The sequence below is a fragment of the Sander vitreus genome, chromosome 17 (genome assembly GCF_031162955.1).
Source record: "Sander vitreus isolate 19-12246 chromosome 17, sanVit1, whole genome shotgun sequence".
In the NCBI taxonomy this organism is placed as follows: Eukaryota; Metazoa; Chordata; class Actinopteri; order Perciformes; family Percidae; genus Sander; species Sander vitreus.
This window is the reverse complement of record NC_135871.1, coordinates 24,420,383-24,443,435: the sequence shown is the minus strand read 5'-3', so window position 1 is coordinate 24,443,435 and position 23,053 is coordinate 24,420,383. Positions and strand designations below refer to the sequence as shown.

Below are 23,053 nucleotides of genomic sequence, written 5' to 3'. Positions count from 1 at the left end.
GGCCAAAATGTATGATCACATGGACTGTACATGTGGATCGTACCGACAAACAATTCCATATATGCGAACAACCAATACACAGAACTGTGTTTGTCGTCTTTTGACAAAATCCAGCTGTTTATGTTAGCTAAAACCAAGACCTCAAAACACAAGAGTAGCATCTTGACCTCAGTTAAACTTAGACATTCTGTTTGCTAAATCTAACCCATCCATCACAGCCATTATTTAACTTGCCAATAGCCATTTAATAATAATTTATTATCCCACAAGGGAAATTACAATGTTTTCACTCTGTTGTTAGAATACACATTACACACAGGCCTGAATTACACACACACGCTCATTACCTATACATGCATTAGGATGTTGAAAAGCGCTATACAAATTCAATTTATTAATAATAATCAATGGACAGGCAACCCTGAGCAGTTGTGGGTTCAGTGCCTTTCTCAAGAGCACCTTGGCAGTACCAAGGAGGTGAACTGGTGCCCCTCCAGCTACCAGTCCACCACCATACTTTGCTTTGTATAGGGACTTGAACCAGTGACCCTCTGGCTCCCAACCCAACTCCCTACAAACTGAGCTACTGGCACCCAAGGTGACAGGTTCTGGCTGGCTTTTAAAATGTTGCCTAAGATGGCTGTACATTTTAATGTAATCCAAATAGCAAGACAACCTTTTAAAGTTAAAGTCAAAATAAGTCGTTTTCATTCTTCATGGCAATACTGAGGACCTCCAATATGGCTGCCAGCTGGTTACATCCCCTAAAACGCCCTGTGAATGTTACATGTTGTTCACATATTTCTCTTTTTCCTCACTATGTTTGTGCTGTTGCCCTTCTGTGTCATGTTTGTGTGTCTCTGTCGGTGTGTACATCTGAATGTGTGTGTGTTCTGTCCATCTGTGCTCCCTCCCCCCCACCCAGGCGGCTTGGCGTCTGTACTCCACTGACGGTGCTCGTCCCTACCTCAGAGCCACCTGGCACCTCTACCAAAGCGCCCTCCCCCCCCTCAGGCATGTATCCCCACCACCACCTTCACTCCCCCTCCCCCCCAGCTCCCTCCGACAACCCCCAGCCCCAATGCATCAACACTACCCAAAAACTAATCAGCTTTTTTTCTTTTTCTTCCCTCCTCACCTTCCTTTTCTCACTTCCTACCCAACTTATACATTCCCTCCCCCGCCCCCTTTTTCCTCCCTCACTTAATTGTTTCATTTATCATTATTTTATTTATCCTGTCGACTCTGCACGTAGTGTGTCTGGCGTAGTTATGCTGCTGATGAGAACTCGGTTTCCATTGCTACCTGGAAGCCTCATTTGAAGGCGTTGCATACCTGCAGCCCCGCCAAGTAGGTAACAACTTACAGACTTACAAACATGGCCGCTGCTGCTCAGCCATTCTCCTCATCTCTTCTCTATCATCTCCATCTGCTCCTTGCCATCAGTGTAGCTTCAACTCTTTTTCCACCGTATTACTCACTGTTATGCAGCATTGCAATCATTCTTTCATAAACATACCTATATTAACCTTCTTTTTTTTTCCAAACATGAATGGTTTGCCTAGCGTGCATGGTCTTTAATACCCTTTTCACATTCAGACAGCTGAATGCATTAACATCTGAATGGCTCATTGGAAGTCACTGAGGTATTATGTTAATAATAGTACAAAATCCTAATTAATTTGGAGATTGGGGAAGTTATATAAATGTTTATTGCTGAAAACGCTAACATGCCAGGTTCTTACAACCAGACATGTGCAGGAAAATTAAACATTAACAAAAGAAAGTGGACAACTTCCATTATTTTGTTAATATACCACTGGCATAAAGTGATTCAGCTTTGGTCAAGTTAAAAAAAATTTAAGACACAATTTTTGGAGGTTCCTAACAAAACTCAGTTTAGGCATTTATGAGTTCAGTTGCTTACTAACATTTGTGTTGTCCTACAGTTTTGGCGTGTGACTGATAAAGCAGATTGCCATTCCTGCCTTCACAAGCACACATATATACACACCAGACGTAGATCCTTACCTTTTTGATTTCCTTGTCTGTCTTTCAGCTAACGCGTAGCCTTACTGTACATGGCCATAGCTTGCACGTGATTGTAAATAATTAACCCCATTGAATCCAAGTATCTTTGTTTTTCTTTCCTTTTGGCTTCATGCGTCATATATCCATTAGTGAAAACATCTGTGTAATGCTATTTTTTAATCTGCTGGAATACTAATGTCTCTCCCTTTGTCTCCTCCTTTTTATCCCACTAACCCTTGAAGGAAAGAGCAAGGAGAGACTACTTACAGGTTTGTATGACTCTCAGTTTATTCCTCCAAAAACACAAACACATGCACTCAACATATGATGCAATTATAATTAAATGATATGCCTAATGTTTTGTAATTACACCTTTGAAACTGTGATTTCTGCTCTTATCTGGTTTGGGGACTTGTTTGGTCTATTTTGTAGTTCATTCATTGTTTGATTACAGATTGGGTCTTTCATAGGTCTCATTGTCAATAAATCGTGAATTTATTTATTTGTTTATTGACATTCACCGGATCATAGTGAATGGTTAGTGAATCAATTGAGGACATCAAAGGGTTGTGACATATTTATTTGTCAGTCGCTTGGTTTATCGATTGATTGATTTAGTGAATGACTGAACCCTTATTTACCCTATAGAACAAATACTAAGTTGTGGCATTGTTTTGACTTATATTGATGTTAAACTCTTTTTTTAACCAGTATGACCTAGCAAAGTGAAGATGATGTCCACAATAGGAGGAGAAAAGAAAAAGTTGGAAACATTTAAAGTGAGAGAAGGTACACTGCAATGCTATGAAATACAACATAAAAGGGATAATTAGAATGTGCAGAGGAGAGTTACACAATAACAAGGTTGATGTGATCAATATTTATTTACCATTTGAGTAACACATTATCTACATTATCTCATGTGCTCTGCTGAAGTAGTTATTGGTTTGTGTTGATTTGAGAAAGAGAGGCAGGAAGAGATACAGTGATAGAGACAGATGTGTTTTTACATCATACACAGGTAGACCGAAGCTATACAGCAATTGAAATACTACAAGAGCTACTTATAAATTACCTTTTTGGAAGGTACAGTGTGCTGCCCTTTCCAGCTTTCTTCTCCTTTCTTTCTTTTATATTTTTACCTCACTTTTCCAACTTTTTCTTTACGTCTCCATCTCTGTTTTTGTCTCTCCTCCTTCTTCTCTGCACTTGACTCTCAGGCAGGGAAGGGTGATGGACTTCTTTGGCTTTGTTGAGAGAGTGTGTATGTGTGTGTGTGTGTGTGTGTGTGTGTGTGTGTGTGTGTGTGTGTGCGCACACACGTGTATGCATGCACACATGCCTTTAAAGACAGGAGTCTGTACCATGTCTGTACCATGACACACTTTTTCCATTGGGATGGTATTTATATAATCATCAAAGACAAGTCTAGGAAAGACAGAGCAAAGTTAAAAAAAGGGAGAGGGGTGGGGGAGATAGGGGATTTCAGAGAGGGGAAGAAGACAGAGAGAGATTTGTGAGTTTAATTATGCTAGTATAGTTTTTACAGTGCAGCGCTACTTTGGCAACATTTGGGAGTCTTAAATTGAGCCAGCAGCTTCTTAGGCATTTAAACGTAAGACAGCCACACACACACACACACACACACACACACACAAATGTGCATCCTTAAACACAACTACTTTTAATTAGACTTTGTTGCATCCACAGCAGCATTCATCCCTCCGAAATGCTTTTGTTTAGGACTGTTTAATTACACTTTTCGTTTGTTGCAGTCCAATTTACACTTGTGAAATCGTAATTATGTGCACTTTTATGTTCCCCTCCACAGAGAGAACACACAATACTGTGTTATTAGTGGTTTTACAGACTTTTGGATGCTCGGCGGCGGTAGGTGCCGTGGTAAACAGCTAGTGTTTTTTGTTTAAGCAGACTTGTAAACACCAGCAGTAGTAAACATAAGGCGCACCACAAAGTGCTACCGCGGACATCATGCTGAGTGTATGGATATTGGCAATGAGAGGCAACATGAAATAAAGTATAATGGGGTTTAATCTGGAGTTTATGTGTGTAGGCAGGTGTGCCTTTCAGGGCGTGTGTGTTTGTGTCTCCTGGTACAGTTCATTCAAATGATTAGTAAGTGTAACTCTGATTACCTTCAACCTGGACACAATTTCTTGTCATTTAAGGGTGTGTTCAAACCTGTAGCTGACTTCTTCTGCTATGTTTGTAGTTGTAAGAGTGCTGATTAGTCACAGTGTTTAGTTACACTTTTGTTGAGCACTACTTTACGCAGCACTGCAGGCACACAGGCAGGCATAGTCAGTTAGACCACATGTCACAGAACAATAGTTGTGTTGCAAGGACATTATTTTGGAGTTGATTTGGTGTTTCTTATATGATTGAAGAGCCAAACCCAGGCAAGCAAATGTGAATAGTTTCTCACTGAAGCATGTGGTGAAACTTTGGTCTAATTTGATGGGAAAAATAATCCAGGTTTTACATGTACAGAGTAATACTTTAAAACTATACTATACTTTCATATACTGTGCGTCATGAAATTTACACTATAAATATATTTGTCATCCCAAAATGAGAGAGTTAAGATGGGTTTACCTTCTATTACATCCCTGTTTACCCACTCCCATCCTTCTCTGGAATATGTCCCCTGCCCATTCTCTGTGTATTTACTCTGCATCAGTATTGACAGGAGAGAATTTCTCTTCTCCTTCCTCTGCTGAACTCTTTTAATCTCCTTCCTCCTTTATCTTTCCATTCGCTCCTCCATCCGTCTTATGCTACTTCTTTCTAGTAAGGGTCTCAGTAATGGGAGGCTCTTCAGAAGGTACACTCGGAAATATAGGAGGTACCTACGGTACTACCCAGCATCCTCTCTGCCCTGCCCTTAGCCCCCAATAACCTGTGGGAATGACTGACTAATAGCATGAAGAAAAACAAAGAAAACAAACTTAACTTCCTTCTTACCTGAGTCCCTTTTTTAGGACTCTGTCTGGAACGACTACAGCTGCCTGCTGCCTGTCGAATGCAAACAAGTACTGTATTACAAATTAAAGGGGAATTCCACCAAAACTAATCTTTACATTGTAAAAGTAGACATGGTTTTTAAAAGATAACAATAAAAAAGTATTTTTTTTAGATAAATGAAAAAATGAATCTGAATTCACTGTAGGTAAACATTTGGCGCAATCAACAAATTGCATGTTAAGCCCCTTTTATTCTAAAATCACTTAAAAGATAGACATCATGGGATGTAGCTTGCCATGATACTTTCATACTTTAGAATTAAAAATCCATACGAAAAAAGAAAATGTGATTTCAGTAGGACCTTAAATTATCCCCCAACAACATACAGTAGTTATGCACTTTTCAGTATATTATGGATGTGGGTTTTGTAGCTTTTCCTCATTTTACTGCATGCTCACTGCATTACTGCTGCGCTTCTCTTTTCAGTCATTTTTAGCTTAAGAGATGGAAAGAATTGTAATAAATAAATGTATCAATAAATGATCTATTCTGCTCTATACACTGTATCTAACAAAGGAATGTGTGGTTGTTTCAATATGAGGGTACAGAATACAGCAGATTCAGAACAGGAAACTACCACTACCACTGTATTGCTTACCAATAATATATATATCATTTTGCCTTGAACATGGTGAGAATGCATTGTCATGTGATGTGAAGTCTGGGAAAGTAAGGAAAATGTAGCACAGGTCTAGGTTAAGGAAATTATAGTCTCACATATCCTGACCTATCTCCACATTTTGTTTTAGGGCTGTAAAGAAATTATGGCAAATTAATTAAAAAAAACATCCCAAAGTCTTTAAAAGTTTTGGAATATGCAAGTAAACGCAACTTCTGTTAAAGTGATTCAAACTGATCAAAAAACTGAATTTCAGGTGATACACTGAGATATGGAAAAATGTGAAATTGTGGCATTGAAAATGTGTTGGAACCCTGCATCTCTCTCATTGGTCTGCTGCATTGCATGCTCGTCTATTCGCCTTAGCAACATTATAGTTTACTGCCTTCCCACCAACCCCTGTAAGGTTACCAAAGCTCTAAACATTATGTGGTTAAATGCATTTTCCTTTTCAGTGGCTGATGTTATGTTTTTTTTTTTTTTTCAACTGACAAATAAGGTGATAGAGGAAGATAATACGATTCATAGTATGGTTTTAATGGTAATATAATAGAATGTATAATGTATTTTAAAGTTACTATACATAGCATTTTGACCATCAATATATTACACCATGGTGTAACTAAATTGAATAATTGAGACCAAAACAAAGGTTGTGTTTTTCAGATTAACACCACATTTCTGATAAAACACTGTTGCGTCCGGTTGGATCTTTAATTGTTTAGATTTACCAATAAACATTGATTCAAATGCTGAAAGGGATTTGCCTTCATAATCTCTAAAATATTTAGCTGTTTTTGCTCATGAAGAACGGTCCAACATTTCCCAGAAATATCTAAAGATGGAAAATCATGTTGAGGCTGTTTGAGGCTTCTCTCAATAATGGTCTCATTTGTTTAAGATAGTCTCAAAATGAATGTGGTGATAATGTATTAATGTTCCCATGCTTCACATATCACCTTAAAAATCTTACTAGCTCTGTTTTTAAAAGTGAATACATGAATAGATTATCAGCCGATCAGGTGAGGATTGCAGCACTTCAGTATCCAACTGAGGGTTTGTTTTGATGGCTTGGCGGGCAGCCTGGCTGTGTTCTGGTGTTTTGGGCATGTTAGTTGGATCGATGATGTTTGGTCTGAAGGGAAAGAAAGAATGTTGCCCTCTGTCTGCACTCTGAACTCTTCTTATTCTCTAAGGGGAAATAGGTGTTGACAGCATCCCTTTTTTCTTTCTCTCTCCTTGTGTCTCTCTATCAACCTCTGACCTCTGTCACACACTCTCTTTCTCTATCAACTCCATCCTAAACTCCCTTTCCCTAATTTTTCCCTTTTGTCTTCCCATCATCTATCACTTGATCAACTCTTCTATCCCTCTTGCTCCCTCTGTCTACCCCATCCCAAATATTTGTCTTTGCGTCTTTGAATGTTTTTCTCCCCTCCATTTCTCTTTCCACATCCTTGTTTCCCTCTATTTTCTTTCCTCCCTCCCTGCAGTCAGAAGTTGAGTTTTAAGGAGCGGGTCCGGATGGCGAGTCCCCGTGGTCAGAGCATGAAGAGCAGGCAGACGTCCATCAACGACCGCCAACGCTCTTCCCCTGGCAACGAGGTGGTGGGCGGCGCAGATCTGATGGGTGGGAGCCCTGCCAAAGTGCAGAAGAGCTGGAGCTTCAATGATCGGACCCGGTTTAGGCCGTCACTGAGGCTAAAGAGCCAGACTCGCACTGCTGTCCCAGATGGTGAGTGGGACTATGTGTGTTTGTCCATCTTACTATTAATGGCAACTAACCAACCAACACAACATCTGACAAATGACCCTTTTTAGCACAGTATGCCATTACAAACATGCTGTTTCCTAAGATACCATATGTCCGTATGTCTGGCTGAATTTGGGGCAAATCTTAATGAGATGATGCACATGGCAATGATGTAATGATGCATCAAATGATAAAAAAGACTATACATACACATACAAATAAAAGATACATTCAATGAAGAGCTGAAACAAGCTGAATCTATATGTGATACTGTCACATACAGATTCTGTGGGGAATAAGAGAATAACAACATTAAAGCTCCTCAGAAAAAAAACATTAGATCAATATTTGTTTACACTCAGAGCTTACATACAACCACAAAACCCCTGTAGTGGAGAAAATAGGTAGATTCTCAGTCAACCCCTGAACAAGAAAATACCAAATAGCCTAAAGTCAGACAACAATCATATCATATTTATTTTTAATATGAGATAACACATGTACCAGTATGGTTCTTTTAAAATGATATTTTCTGTCTATAGTGTATATTCTCTCTATATCCTAGATATATAAGATTATAGATATTATGCATTTCTGTTTTTTATCCAGGTGGATATATTGCATTTTGGAGAAAATCTTAACAGACTTATACACTTTCATGTACTTCCTAACATCTCAATTCATTTGTGTGCGCTTTGAAGGGAGCATGGATGTATTGTGACCTAAATTAGTATCTATGTCTACAGTATGTTGTGCACTAGTGTTTTTCCTCACATTTCCCAGAAACTACCCTATAGTAAAAGATGAAATTGCTGACTGTTAATAGCACCTCTGTGTCTCCTCTTATTGCCATGTATCATTTATTTGAACTGATTTTATAACCTGTGCTTACACAATATCATTATCACTCTCTTTCCATTTCTTTCCCCCTTTACTTTTCTTTTACCATTTTATCTGTGTCTGTCTCTCTGTCCGTGTCTCCTACTCTCCTGATTATTGGCAGTATTAAGGATCTATATACTCTCTTCTCTTACTTTACATAACTGAGCTGGCAAAACCCTGCCCATTCCTAAATATCCCAACCAAGCAGGGCATACATTCTCACCCCCTAAAAGCCAAAATAGTATCAGTTTGAAACATACTTGGAGAATCCTGTCCAGACACACTATGCAGAAAGCGTTTTATGAATTTAAAGACTGGAAACAATTTTGCACCGGGCTAGATTTATTGATGAAATGACGGTCTGTCTCTCTCAGTGGACACAGGCATGACCACGGAGGATTCCTTTGATGAGAGAGGCTGCCATTGCGACGTTACAGTGGAGGATCTATCGGCTCCCCTCAAGGCTGTCATCAGAGCTGTCAGGTGAGGTCCTGCTACACTTTACATGTCAGGCATTCTAGCTGATGCTCTTATCATTAGCATCTTTAAATCACCAAAATCTTACAAATGTTTGAGGACTTGTGTTTCAGTCTGTAAAGTAGATGTAAAGAGACTATGAAAAAGACATCAACAACCACATTTTCAAACGCGCATCCAATCAAGTGAGAAACTGAAATAACTTTGATTCCCTAAAGGTGATGAAAAATCATCCCTGACAGGCAACTTAGTCATGCCTGAGTTTTCCACAGCTATTGCTTTAATTTGTTGCCTTCTTAAAAAAAAAAAAAAAGTAACATTTTGGAAAAATATATTATTTCTTTAGAGTCACATGAGAAGATTGATCCCACTCTCCTGTTTATGTGGGAAATATGAAGCTGCAGATTCTTGTCCTGTTTGGCTGTTCTTTTGGCTGTTAACCAACTATAGCTATATGTTGATGATCTGATTCTGAAACCATGCTGGAATGTGTGATGGTTTGTTGGAATCAACAGTGTTTCCTGTTGGCCAGTAGTGCCATTGAAGCCCTCCTGCTCTCCCGATTGACTGTGGTATCTATTTCTATGTATTTTGTGGATTATTGACAAAGGGCATCTAATTGATTAGTCACATAATTCCTCAACTCCTCCCATAGGGCTTCTTTTTTTTTTTTTAATGCCTCCACGCCAGCGACAGCCGGAGGCATTATGTTTTCGGTTTGTCCGTACAACCATCCATCCCATTCTCATGAACGCAGTATCTCAGTTTGCCTTGAGGGAATTTCTTCAAATTTGGCACATCCACTTAGATTGGGTAAACCCAGCCCGATCTGTCGGTGATTTGATTTCGCCCTGCAGCTCAGGCTGGAAACCTGTACGTTTATCTATTCTGCCTCCGTTACAAATTTGCGGGAACCAATCACAAACAGGCTTATCCACTGGGCGCACTATTGGCGGGTTTAACACGATGACGATAGAGAAGCAACCAAGCAGCTTCTTGTTTACATTCAACATAGCGGCCACCGAAGCGCAGCAACCCGTTGATGCCGCTGTCGCTGCTGCATCACCCAGATCGTTGGTCTGATTGGTTGAAGGACTATCCAATTGCGTACAGAGTCATTTGAAGTATGCCCGTTGATCACGCCTCTTGTGCAGTAGAAAATACAGAGCAGACTCCCCAGACTAATGTTCAATCTTAAAAGATTGAGCTTGATCTGGTGATAGCCAGACTAACATCCACTTGGACTCAATGATGAACTGATTAGAATTTGGTGGTCAAAGGTCATCTTCACTGTAACATCATAATGTTCTGCAAAAACACTTTTCTTTCTGGCCATTATTCAAAGCCATAACTCACAAAAAAAACACAGATACTGAATTGGTCACACTAATCTTTAGTGATTATGATGTGGTGGTTGTATAGATCTTCTGTGCTGCCGTCTCGAAGCTGTGTGTGAAGCATCCTCGCCTTGCCAAAAAATACACTTTTATTAAATTGCTTCAAAGTCTTCACTACATATATTAAATGAGTCTGGGCAGACATGACAGTTTACTGCAACTTGACTGGTTGGAGGAGGCATACAATCACAAGGTGGTAGTTTCTCACCTGTGTCTATTGATTCTGAAACCACAGCCACCAGAACGGAACAGTTACCGGTTAAGTGGTGATGTCACTAAACTGCCTCCTCCTTTTGTGATTGGCTAGTTGTTGACCGTTTTGTGAAATCTTTTCTGTAGGACTTGTTCAAGTCCGATCGCGTTTCCTTTTGATTTATTGGCCTAAGTATTTTTTATAGGCTGTTTATGATCTGTAGCTATTGATGGAAAGGTTCGTGAATCTCTCAGTGTGCAGGACTTGTATGGCTACATGAATCCATCCAGGTTATAAAAAAAAAAAATACTACCAGCTAACAGAAGGATGCATTTATATAATGTAAAGAGTCAATGAGCTACTGTATACATGTTTTGCAGCTGGTTTGATACACCCAAACAAGTTAGTTTATCACAAATTATGACTGTTGAAGAAGATTCTAAACATTTTTGTATTTTCATCAGTGTTTAGGTGAAACCCTCTCTCCTTGTGAATCCCCTCACAGTGCTACAATAACAGATAACATAACACAACAACACAGACCCGTCTTTCTTGCTTCCACTATACATGTAGGATGGGAAAAACATACATTCAGCCATGAGTGCAGGGGTTCACACAATATTTGGTTCCCTCAAGCAAAGCTTTTTTAAAACTGATTTCTCTATTTGTTCTCCATATTGTCCTCTTTATCTGTAAGACCTACTGCTGGGTTTGAGAGTTTGCCTGAAGGGGGTTCAAGCTGTTTGTGTGTGTGTGTGTGTGTGTGTGTGTGTGTGTGTGTGTGTGTGTGTGTGTGTGTGTGTGTGTGTGTGTGTGTGTGTGTGTGTGTGCGTGTGTGTGTGTGTGTGTGCATTTCAGCAGACCCTGATCTCTTACACTGGTACCGGCACCCTGTGAGCAAATGTTTATCCAACTGGCGCCAACTGATTCTCTCACTCCACTGCTGCTTCTCACCCTCTTCACATTTTTTTATTGTAAAAATGTCCATTTTCACCATCAATAAAGCAGTATTTCCATTAAAAAAAAATTAGATTGGGGAGAAAAATCACGTCTGGTTCAAATATGATGTAGTTGCGATCATTTTCTGTATGTTATTAAGAATTCAGAATCATTTTTAAGGTAAAAAATATATATATATATTAAAATGACATTATTATTTAACCAATAAAGCTGTTTATGGTTATTACTGGGTGACGGGAGAGTACTGTATCACAAATAAAAGGTCTGAAATTCTAATGCAAGATAAAAGACCAAGCCAAAGTCATTATGATTTGCAGTGTCCTCCTCCATTAATGTAATTAGCTTCTGAGTCTGTCTGTATACAAATGTAATATTTTGTATCTTACCAAAAATGTTTCCCCCTGTATTACTCACTCCAATCACATTTTCTTAATTTTTCTAAGCTAGCTATAGCTCTACCAGCTACACCTAAACATAAACCTGTGTTGTATACAGTGCTAGGTGGGTATAACACAGTGTGTCACATCCAACTTTATCCATATTGGAATTTGTAGTTTTTATCTATCTGTTTGTTTTTTTTAAGATATTTTTTTTGGCATTTTAGGCCTTTATTTGATAGGACAGTTTGGGCATGAAAGGGAGAATGACATGGACTGAGCCTCTGTACATGAGGCGCATGTTCTACCACAGGGATCTTCAACAGGGCGTCCGGGACCCCTAGGGGGTCCTCAAAGTCACTGCAGGGGTTTGTGCAGAAGTTTTTTTTAAAATTAAAAAGTGAATCCAACATATTATTAGCAAATATAAATCCACGCTGATGATAGGCTTACAGGACTATAGGTAAGGTAGTCACTAAGGTAGCCATCCACAGATACAGTTCATCCTAAGGATTCAAAACCATGCCAACAATTATAAGGCTTTTTTAAAAGCTTAGTATTCTATGCAAAAAAATGTATGTATAAAGGCTTGAGGCCGCCCTACACGTTACTGTAGGCCCAGTTTAATATGCAACTTAATTTTATACAATATATGTAGTAGGGGGTCCCTGCTCCGTCTCTCTTTCAGTTAAGGGGTCTTTGGTTTAAAAAACGTTGAAGACCCCTGCTCTACCAGGTGAGCTGACCAGGCGCCCCAGTTTTTATAATTTTAACAGATAGTACAAGTTATGTAACAATTTCCAGTGGAATCTTTTTATAATCCACATTTGACACAAATCAAATTTGTTACAATGTTCCATCTTAAAATGATAGTTTGGTGATAATATCCAATCAGTCATTACGTCACTTGTTCTGAAATTCCGTTATATTTGCAGGTTTAGAAAGATATTTCATGCCAAGACATTATCTTGCTGTAGGGGGGGGTTTCTGATACCAAGCGTGAATTAATAAATTATCAGGAAACTGAGATGGTGCAATAATAAGATCTTTATTTAATAAATAAAGATCTAAGTTCAAGTCTGCAGACATACAACTGAAATTACTAAGCAGTTACTTAGTACTAGTGAATCGAAGACCATCAAACCCCCTCTATTACCAGCACTTCTGTTTCTCTATACTCAGACACACACACACACACACACACACACACACACACACACACACACACACACACACACACACACACACACAGATCACCACAGATCACCCGTACCACCCAACCCCGGCCTCCTCCACGGGCAGCCAGAGCCCAGGGCTTTCCCAGGGTGTCAGGTTGATGGTTGGACACCCCCTCCTCTGTGAGGACTGTTATTAGAGAGGGTCATCTGTCACCGTTTGTTCCATTTGTGAGAAAAACAGGCAACTGGAGAAAAGCAGAGCCACCGGGGAATCCAAATGCACCAAGTATATGGATCCCCTTACCTGTATCAATATTATCCGCTCAGCAGTGGCTCTGTTCACCAAAATAAAGGAGATAGAAGAATACGCTCAAGTTTCAAAGTCATTCATTTTGATTGTTATGGATTTGACAAGACAACCATGTTTTCATTATAACACTCCAAAGAAAGATCAACAAGCGATATGTAACAAGGATTGTCCCAATGCTGCTGCTACCATCTAGTGGTTCCTTGTAGTAATTACATCATTATTTTTCAAGCCCCCTTTGACTTTGTTACTAACTTCAGCATCCCCTGCGTGTGTGTGTGTGTGTGTGTGTGTGTGTGTGTGTGTGTCTGTGTGTGTGTCTGTCTGTGTGTGTGTCTGTCTCTGTGTGTGTGTGTGTGTGTGTGTGTGTGTGTCTGTGTGTCTGTAGGATCATGAAGTTCCACGTGGCAAAAAAGAAGTTTAAGGAGACATTGCGTCCGTACGATGTGAAGGATGTCATAGAGCAGTACTCTGCAGGACACCTGGACATGCTCTGTCGCATCAAGAGCCTTCAGACTAGGTCAGGACTCACACATACACACAGACACACACACACACACACACCCCAACATACAATACATTCACATCACAAAATGTGACCTGTCCATCTAAAAATCATCCTCTAAACATTTAGGCAATGTTTTTACCCTTTTTTAACGTGAACTTGCTCTTATCTTCATGTTTACTATTTTTTATTGATATCTGTTAATTGTTCTTCATAAAAGTTTTTATTCCAGGACTTGTATGTTGCCGCCAATGTTGCTGCAGTTACGACTAGTCCTATACATATAAAAGAGGTTATCACTCTACAGATAATTCTTTTAAATACAATTAACCAACTTTAACCTTGATCTAACTTCCAACTATGTCTTTTCTACCTAATGTGTGTTTGTGTGTACGTACTGTATATGTACACCTGTGTCCCCTTTCTCTCCCAGACTAGACACTGTAGTGGGTCCCCCTCCAAGGCCTTTCAGCAGCCGTGTCAAGACCTTATCCTCTCCCTCCCTGCATTTATATTACAGCCAGGCCCGGAGGAAACAGTCTGCACCGGGGTTAGACCTACCCTGTCCTTATCTGCTCGCCAACTCCTTCCCCGCTAACATAACGAAAACTTTGAGGATGTTGCACCTGGGTCAAGCAGCATGCATTCATGCATGTGAAAATGCAGTGCGTCCTTACACTTGAATAGCCCATAAAGGTTGGAAATAGCCACGGAAGCTTTGGTTTATTTCTGTTAATTGTGTTAAGATGCAGTCCTGTTTAAATAATATTCAGTTTGTTTTTAGTTTACTCTGAGTCAAAGTTAGGTGAGGTTTATTGAATCTGAGATAGTAGCCTTCATACATTGTACATGCACAAAACAATTTACCAAATTGGCTGCTTGACCCACGTCTGGCTTTAGAGGTCATTAAGGAGTTCAAGCAATAGATAATGGACAAGGTTTTACAAAGAAAAACAAAATAGCTGTGGTGATCTGGGCCTCAATGATATGCATTAAGAAACAAGCATTGGAAATGTTTTCTTACCACATTGTTCAACTAAGGAAGTGGTGCTTTATCACACCATTTTTATTTGATTAGTAGTAAGTAACATAATATTTTAAGTACTAACATAACTTATTTCTGTCTCACTGGAAACTGATGATCCTGATTTGGGCTCCTTGAGGACCTCATCCAACTAGAACATTTTGCCAGCTAACAAACATAAGAAAAGATACTCAGTGCTACCTAGAGAAGCAATGCATCTATTTTGTCCTCATGTAAAAGCTCCAATCCAGAATTTATTTTAAGTCATACAACTTCATTTATCATATTAGATACATGAAGAAACTGATTCATCATAATTCCTTCAAAATCCAGCTGTTTTAGTTCCTATTTCCTTTTGCAGCTTCAATATAAACACTTTCAGTTCTTGTATAATAAGTCTATAATCACTTAATTTATTTAAAGCAAAACTGGAAATATTGTTTCAGCAGGGGGTGCTATGATGAAGTTATGGATTGGGACTTTCACATTTACAAACCATGTTTTTTAAAAGGAAGTTTGTTTTAAGCTTTTGATCATCTTGTGTTTTGTTGTGCTGAGTGATGCTAGACGATGCCAGTGTTGTCAGTAAGACTAGAAGTGTGTCTATTGGCTGTAGGTACACACAGACCACCTGAGTGCTGCAATCTACATTTACTGTATCTCATTAGCATTGCTACTAGACCGCCATTATGTTGGTCTTCTTAGTAATATTATATTATCACAGGTTTACTCTCTGAGGATGATAGAAATAACGTAATAATAATAATGTAAACCTTACTGTGGCCAACATCATGACAAGCAAACAGAAGTGCAAAACTGATTCTTTGAATTTGTATAAATTCATTGTTAAACATGGCTTAGAGGGGAACCTTTGACCTGTGGATAAGCTATGTGCATGCTATGGCATGTTTGCCACTGCTGTATGTTCCTCCCTCATCAAAAGAGTCTTGTTAATCCAGACATAATGACATGAAAAACATACTTTTTTCAGTTATCTTTTGTGTGGGTTATTATTGACACATCACAGTCTAAATGCTGTTTTATAAACCTATCTGCATTGACATGAATACAAATGTGGGACTAAGACTGCAAATATGGCCAAACTGAAAATAATTAAATTTCAAAATATTAAAAAATCAGAGCATGCCCATCTAGAAAATGTCAGTACCAATATTGGCCTTTGATAACTACATTTTTAGCCTACATTTCCCTCTCATCTTCTGTGTTTATCTACATGCCAATGTCAGCTGGTATAGGACTGGATTTGTTCATTTGTCCACCTGTGCTTCGTGCTTTAGTGTGTGTGTTGAGAGACAGACAGCCAGAGAGAGAGAGAGAGAGAGAGAGAGAGAGAGAGAGAGAGAGAGAGAGAGAGAGAGAGAGAGAAAGCGAGATGTATCTGACCCAGTATTTCTCCTGTCTCCAGACTGGCCAGTGCAGCGGGCTCTGGTCCCAGCCTGAGTAGCCGATCAAGGAACATGTCTTCTCCTGCCCTGCACTATTATTACAGCAACCACAGGAAGAAGCTCCCTGGCTCAGGGTTACTTTTATTTAAATTCATTTAAGTTTTACCTACACTAGAATCCCATTAGTTCCCCCTATGGTGACCATTAGTTCCCTTGATGTCCTGAAAAGTGTCTGACTGACTGTGAAATGTCACATGCAAACAGACTTTCTTACTACACCAGATGGTTGGAGTTTGCATTAGACAATTCAGACACACAAAAAGGGTTTTTAAAAGTAAAAAGCATATTCAAATGTTGACCTAAAACATGATTATTCTAATGCATTTAACTCTGGCCATTTGGTGAGGTTTTAATAAAATAAATGTTTGCAAATGTGTACTAACGTTTATACACAAACCAGCCCAAACACATCATCCCTGTTGTAACATTAGATCCCATCCATAGGGAAACATTTGTGCCTGTGAATGTTGCTAACTTGTGTGCAGTTGTAAGTGTTTGAAAGTGTTTTCCAATCAATTCATGTGTTTTTGTTGTAGATAAAACAAAATCATGTGTGGCATTTTCTGGGTGCTGACCTTTACTAGATCAATGCATGTTAGAGATGTACGGACTTTATTAACTCCACTAATTCAACAGTATTACAGTGTCAAAGAACTTGTGTAATTTGATCAATGCTGACATTCAGAAGCTGGCTGCAGATTCACTGGTAATTTGAATGCAGCATTTAGCATCTAGCTTGGATTTTAAATGTCTTAAAGTAAAACATAATGAAATATATATGTCTACCTTATTCCTTTTGGAATTGAAATTGAAATAAATAGCTGGTAATGGACTTACACCCACAAAATTGTTCTGCAAAAACCTTGTAACTTCAGTATTGGTATTTTTCAAGCGGAAGGGTAATCCTGTAGGCTGAGAGCATTTTCTGAACACTTGGTCTGATGAATTCATTTAACTCAAAACTGTATTGTCATCTTGTGATATCAGGTTTTCACCCAACATCAACAATATGATCTTTGTTTTGAACATACTGTATTTGTTAACCTAATTTTGAGATATAGTTCTCATAAATGACTTGTGCTTTTATTCCCTTTTCCTATGACTGGTGAAAATGTGATTATTATTATTATTATTTTATTTTTTGGGTTTTCATTTGTTAAAAACAGCCCATGAAACCCATGCAGGCTGCATACTGCATTTAATCCAATCTGAAAATGCTGTTTATCTTTATTCCAGAAAAACAATGACAATTTTGGAGATACAGGGTTTTCATATAAGGGCACTGATACAGCCAAGCTATGTGTGATGTGTGTTCTACTAACTCTAATCTTAACATCCTACTGCTGCTTTAGGTTTGTTGCCTGACTTGGGATAACCTGAAATGAAGCTTGGGCGTCTACTTACATTACAACATCAATATTTTTTCAAGTATATTAACACCAGTTTGTGTGTGGATCAGGGTGGATCAGATTCTGGGAAAAGGCCAGATTCCTGTGGATAAGAAGATGAGGGACAAACTGCACCCAGATGGAGACTCTCTAGAGAGCATGAGCATGCTGGGACGTGTGTGTAAGGTGGAGAGACAGGTGAGTTGAGAAAAATATCTAAATGGGAAAAACGACATCAGCACTATCCTTTACTAATGCAATTGCAAGATTGTATTCCCCTTTAGTGTTGATGATCTGCAAGGAGCTGATTTGGGCTTTTGATCAATACCAATGACTCAGGAATTATTTTGTCAGGAGATTTCTGGCTTTCAAAACTCACTTTGTGGTCTGAAATCTGTTTTGAAAACACCAGAGATCTGTCAATGTTACGGGAAAATTGTTGGTTGAAAATTGAGATCAATAAAAGTCATAAATTGCTTAACAGCTCTTCAAGATTCTCTCTCTCTCTCTCTCTCTCTCTCTCTCTCTCTCTCTCTCTTTCTGCCTCCCTCCATGTTCTCACTCTCTTACGCTTTTCTCTGTGCCCAGGTAACTTCCATTGAATCAAAATTGGACTCTTTGCTTGAAGTTTACCGCCAAGTCTTACACAAAGGCCCCACAGCACTCACCCTCTCCTCCCTCCCCCTGTTCGAGCTGGACAACCACCAGCATCGCAACTCTGACTACCAGACCTCCATCATTGGCAGGGATTTACCCTCCCCCCAGAGAGGTGATCCGGCTGGAGGCGGAAGAAATAACAATGGGGGCATACGTCGTTCTCTTAGCGCCAACCCTAGAGGCCTGCGGCTCATCCTGGCACCCGCTGATGATGACGGCCCCCCAGACTCAGCACCTCCATCCTATCCCCCGTCAACAGCCTCGCTCTCCCCATCACCCCTGCTGCTTCCCGATAGCCCCTACCCAACCTTGCTCACCCCCAATGGTAACTCCAAAAGAGCACACTTCCCTGACCTCCCACCACCACCTCCCTCAACAGGGGGTTTTACCCTCCGGCTGCCCCCCATGATGCATCCCTCCCACCTCCGATACTCTGCTGATCCCGTCCCAGATGAAATGACAGATGGAGTGCCGGTGGATGAGGGGAGCCTGGGCCCCTCTTTTGTTGTTGGATCCAGTGTCGATGCTGATGAGGAAGGGGACAGTGAGGCAGGCCCTACCCAGGGAAGGGTGCAGCTGCGGGAGAAGACTGGCTTGAAACCTGAGGGGGTTTGGAGGAGGCACATGAGCCTGGAGCTTGATCCCCTGCTACTGCTCTCTTCTAGCCCAGAAGAGAAGCCTTCAGACTGGGAAGGCAGTCTTGGAAAATCCCTCTCTGTGAACAATCTCAACCAGCCTTCGACCAACCATGCCCCTGGTCTCGCCTCCGTACTCAACAACAGCAGCAGCAGCAATGGTAGCAAACGTGGCAATGCCTACGGTGACCTTAGAAACTGGGATGGAACAGAACTCTTCATTAGGGAGTGCAAGCTAGAGCCAACAGAAGAACATTTCAACTTACTGTCCCAGGGACCTGACAGCAGCCCCTCAGACCTTTTACAGACTGTGGAGGATGCTGCACCTCACCCCGAGTTTCTCAGTCAGTCCCCACACGTACAGCTGGCATAACTACACACACGCACACACACGCACACACACACACACACACACACACACACACACACACACACACATTTGCATACTGTATGTACAAACCATTGCTGGGGAAGCCACTTTTAAAGTATTTTTACACTCTACATATATTGTGTTGGAAATATCCAATCAATGTTTTCTATATGGACATACAAGGTTTCACATTTTGTCTAACATGATTATATCCACTCATTCATTATGTTACATACTTTTTATAGGGTACTAAAATTACTTTTATTAAGAATAAAAGTATAAAATATGTATGAAAGTGGGCATATTTACATTAGACAAAATATACAAACAATACACAAATACAAGATACCTTCATTTAAGAGAATTTGCTTTGGTCTTTATCTAAAGATACTTAGATATTTAGATTTTTACAAGATCATATATTAATAAAAAAGGTTGATAAATTAAAATTAAGAGCAAGAAAGGGATGTTACCTGTGATTTCTGAGCCTAGACTAGACATCGAAGTGTAGAAGCACGTCAAATAATTTGGTTCACCACAAAAATATACTGTGAGTAATGTTAACTTTCTTTTCAATGTCATTTCCAGCAGTCTTACATTTTAACTTCTGTCTGATCCTAAACATAAACCAAAGTAGTTTTGGCACATCACTGAAACAAGCAGGAGTGTTTGTTGTAGAAATTAAAGGACATCTGCCTTGTGGCAACCTTGACCATTGAATGAGTGAATCAAATCAGAAGGGAATAGTGTATGATTGTCTCACAGCCAAAAATAGATGCAAGTTACAAAAGCCAAGAGTGTAGTTAAACCTCAAACAAGCCACTGAAAGCTATAGGTCAACCACTTCTTTCATATGCGCGCATACACACACACACACACACACACACACACACACACACACACACACACACACACATACACATACAGGCAGACAGGCAGGCAGGCAGGCAGACAGACAGATACATCCAAGTGAGCTGTAACTGACAGATTACTGTCTAATACTTTAGTTTTTCAGACAATACTTTTCATTCAAAGACTTTCTTGGAAGAAGAGGAGATTCAGTCACTCTCCTTATTCACTGTCAAATGCTTTCATACATATCACTGCATGAACTGTTTCCAAAAATATATTAATGAAAGGAGAATTACAGTCTGTGTGAAGCCTGGTGTGATAGGAATAGCTCAGTTATAAAAAAAAAAAAAAAAGAGTTAATGGTCAAATCCATTGTCCCAATTCTTTTCATTTTCTACAACCAAAGAAATGTAGTTAATGTTTTTATGGTTGCTTACAGTTTTTGCTGATTGCTTACACATGTGGAATTTGGCTCATTGTGTCAAAACTCTTCACCACAGCCAAATAAGAAACAACACTAAATAAATATCTCAGTTCTATGTCAAGATGAAACTGCAATCAAAATGTAACAATCCTTTTTGAAAACGGCATTTTTGCAACAAAGTGATACACACATGCACCACTTGAATTACTCTTTCAAAGCAGCAACAACGCACTGATGTACTTTATACAAAACACTGCTCTCTTTGGTAATTTACTTTGTATACCTATTTTTCTTATACAGGCTCCTGTGAAAGTTCCAGTACAGAACATTTACTTACATTTCCATGAATGTAAAAAAAGAAAGGCATCAGAAAAAAAATATATACAGTTTATTCTTTTTTACAACAAAAAAACACAAAGAAAAGTAGAATTACAGTACAATATGTTACTGTTTACAATAAAAAATAAATAATTGCAGTAAAATTACAGTGCAATGGTAAACATTTCTTTTGTAAAGGATGGGGTGGATGGTTAATGGATCCTGCCTTCCTCTGCATGCCTCTTCCATTGCTTGCAGGAGAAGCATGTTGGCATGTGGTTGGCGTTCATACACTTTCCAACGCCAAGCTAAAAATAATTCCTCTTTCGGATTGAGAAATGGGGAGAAAGGGGCCAAGTATACAACTGTGAAGTTTCAACATTGTTGTTGGTGAACCAGTCCCAGACCAGAGCAGCCAGTGGAAACTAACAATATCCCAGATGACAACGAATCCTCAGCTGCTGTGGTCCGTCCTGTATAGTGCATCCAGAAATATGATTATGTGTGCAGTATTGTAGGGACCTAAAATGGCATGATGAGGGATAACTCCTTGCAGACTAATGGCGGCACACAAGGTGATCATGTGTGTGGGTGTGTTGCTAATTTCAGATGGTGTTTTGCATTTCCCAATGATTGCAAGAGTTTTCATTCTTGAACAAAGTGTCTAATGCAAGAAACAGTGTGTAGTGTTTTGCAAGAAGTGTGTTGCAGAATTGCAAACAAAGTGCAAAGCCGAAAACGTGTTTGTACTTTTGGTGCCTTTGTTTAATGCATATTTACAAAAGTTAGGGGTTTTGAAGCTTTTGTCTAAGCATTCACTTTTAGTGTGATTGCAATCGGCAAAAACTGTAATTTCATTTGTCAGCAAATTGTCCGTAAATTTGGATGAGCCAATCCTATTGGGGGGAAACTGGCCTATCAGCAATCACTCAAGATGAGGTGCTGGACTAGTTGGTCTGAATGCTGAATTGCTGTAGGCTTATCAAATGGGCTTTCTCAGCCAAGCATGAGATGCTGCATGTCTAAGCTGTTGCAAGAGCAGTCACACACTCGCTAGTGGCCTGGCTGTCCTGCATGTTAAAGTAATGTTTCCTCCAAATCTTTAACAAAAAGTATCCACATATATGAATATTATATTCTAATTTGAGAGTAGTTATATAAATAACCCAATTACTACATCAGGATACATTTTTAGAACAAACCTTTTGAGGTCTTTTCAAGTTTTTTTGGACAAACCCTATTTTTTTACTGGGTGCTGGTTGCATCGTGTGCATCAATGAGGATTAAAGGCTGGACTGAACATATTCCCTCCTACCAGTCCAGAGCAAAACTAGGTGCAGTGTGGTGATACAGGGAGAAATGCACAATGCACATACTCCCTTTATAACATAGAAGGTTATCTTGGATTCAGATGAGAACTCATGATAACAATATACTGTACATGCACTGTTGTTGATCCAGTATGCATGTTGTTACTTGATCCATGTCTCCATTCTGCTGCTTACAGTGTCAAAATATTTGATATATTTACATGCTAGAATAGGAGCGGGAGGGAGTGAGATTATAAAAATGTACTCCTGTAATCTCAATACAAAATCCTAATTGATACCGTGACTTCGGTACTTCAGCACTCAGCCGGTGCTCTTATCCAGAGGAATTTCCTCAAGGAACCTTGAGACTCACAGGCAGTAGACTAATTAGACAAGTCAGCATCTCATCTGAGATTGAAATTAAAATGTGAGTTATGTGTGGCCTCTTTACAAAGAAAAGTATAATTTACCAGGATTTTGAATGTGCATGCGCTCCCTCCTCACCACATTAATCATAATTACAATATTTTACCATTTAGGATTATTATAAAGCTTAAAATTACTCAAGTGTACACATTCATATTTTGGGACATTTAGTCCATATTCAGATTGAGAAGCTTTCACTGACAGGTCTATGGAAACTGGTGTTTTGCAAGTTTCTCTTAAATGACACTGTCCTAAAACTACACTTGATAGCACAAAACTATGTCAACCATCTTAATTTTTGTTAGCCATTTTGATTTGTTTTTGCATGTTCACAGCAGTCTTAAAAATGTATTTAATGTGTTAATCACAACCTTTATTCATCATTGTTTTTCAGTTATATTCCCTTTGTTTTGAATGGTAAGTGCATTACTTAGCAAATTAACATTTTGTAGTAAAATA

At 39.3% G+C, this 23,053-nt stretch overlaps 1 protein-coding gene across 1 annotated transcript in view; it reads left to right on the top strand.

Moving 5' to 3' along the window:
• Positions 1-19,585, top strand: part of kcnq5a (potassium voltage-gated channel, KQT-like subfamily, member 5a) — a 95,490-nt gene extending 75,905 nt beyond the window's left edge. Inside the window, exons 8-15 of the mRNA XM_078273008.1 lie at positions 1,256-1,350; positions 2,274-2,300; positions 7,189-7,430; positions 8,705-8,813; positions 13,608-13,739; positions 14,158-14,274; positions 17,674-17,800; positions 18,191-19,585. Coding sequence (XP_078129134.1) covers positions 1,256-1,350; positions 2,274-2,300; positions 7,189-7,430; positions 8,705-8,813; positions 13,608-13,739; positions 14,158-14,274; positions 17,674-17,800; positions 18,191-19,267 — 1,926 coding nt within the window. The 3' untranslated portion in view covers positions 19,268-19,585. The remainder of the gene's footprint in view (positions 1-1,255; positions 1,351-2,273; positions 2,301-7,188; positions 7,431-8,704; positions 8,814-13,607; positions 13,740-14,157; positions 14,275-17,673; positions 17,801-18,190) is intronic.
• Positions 19,586-23,053: the final 3,468 nt, after the last annotated feature.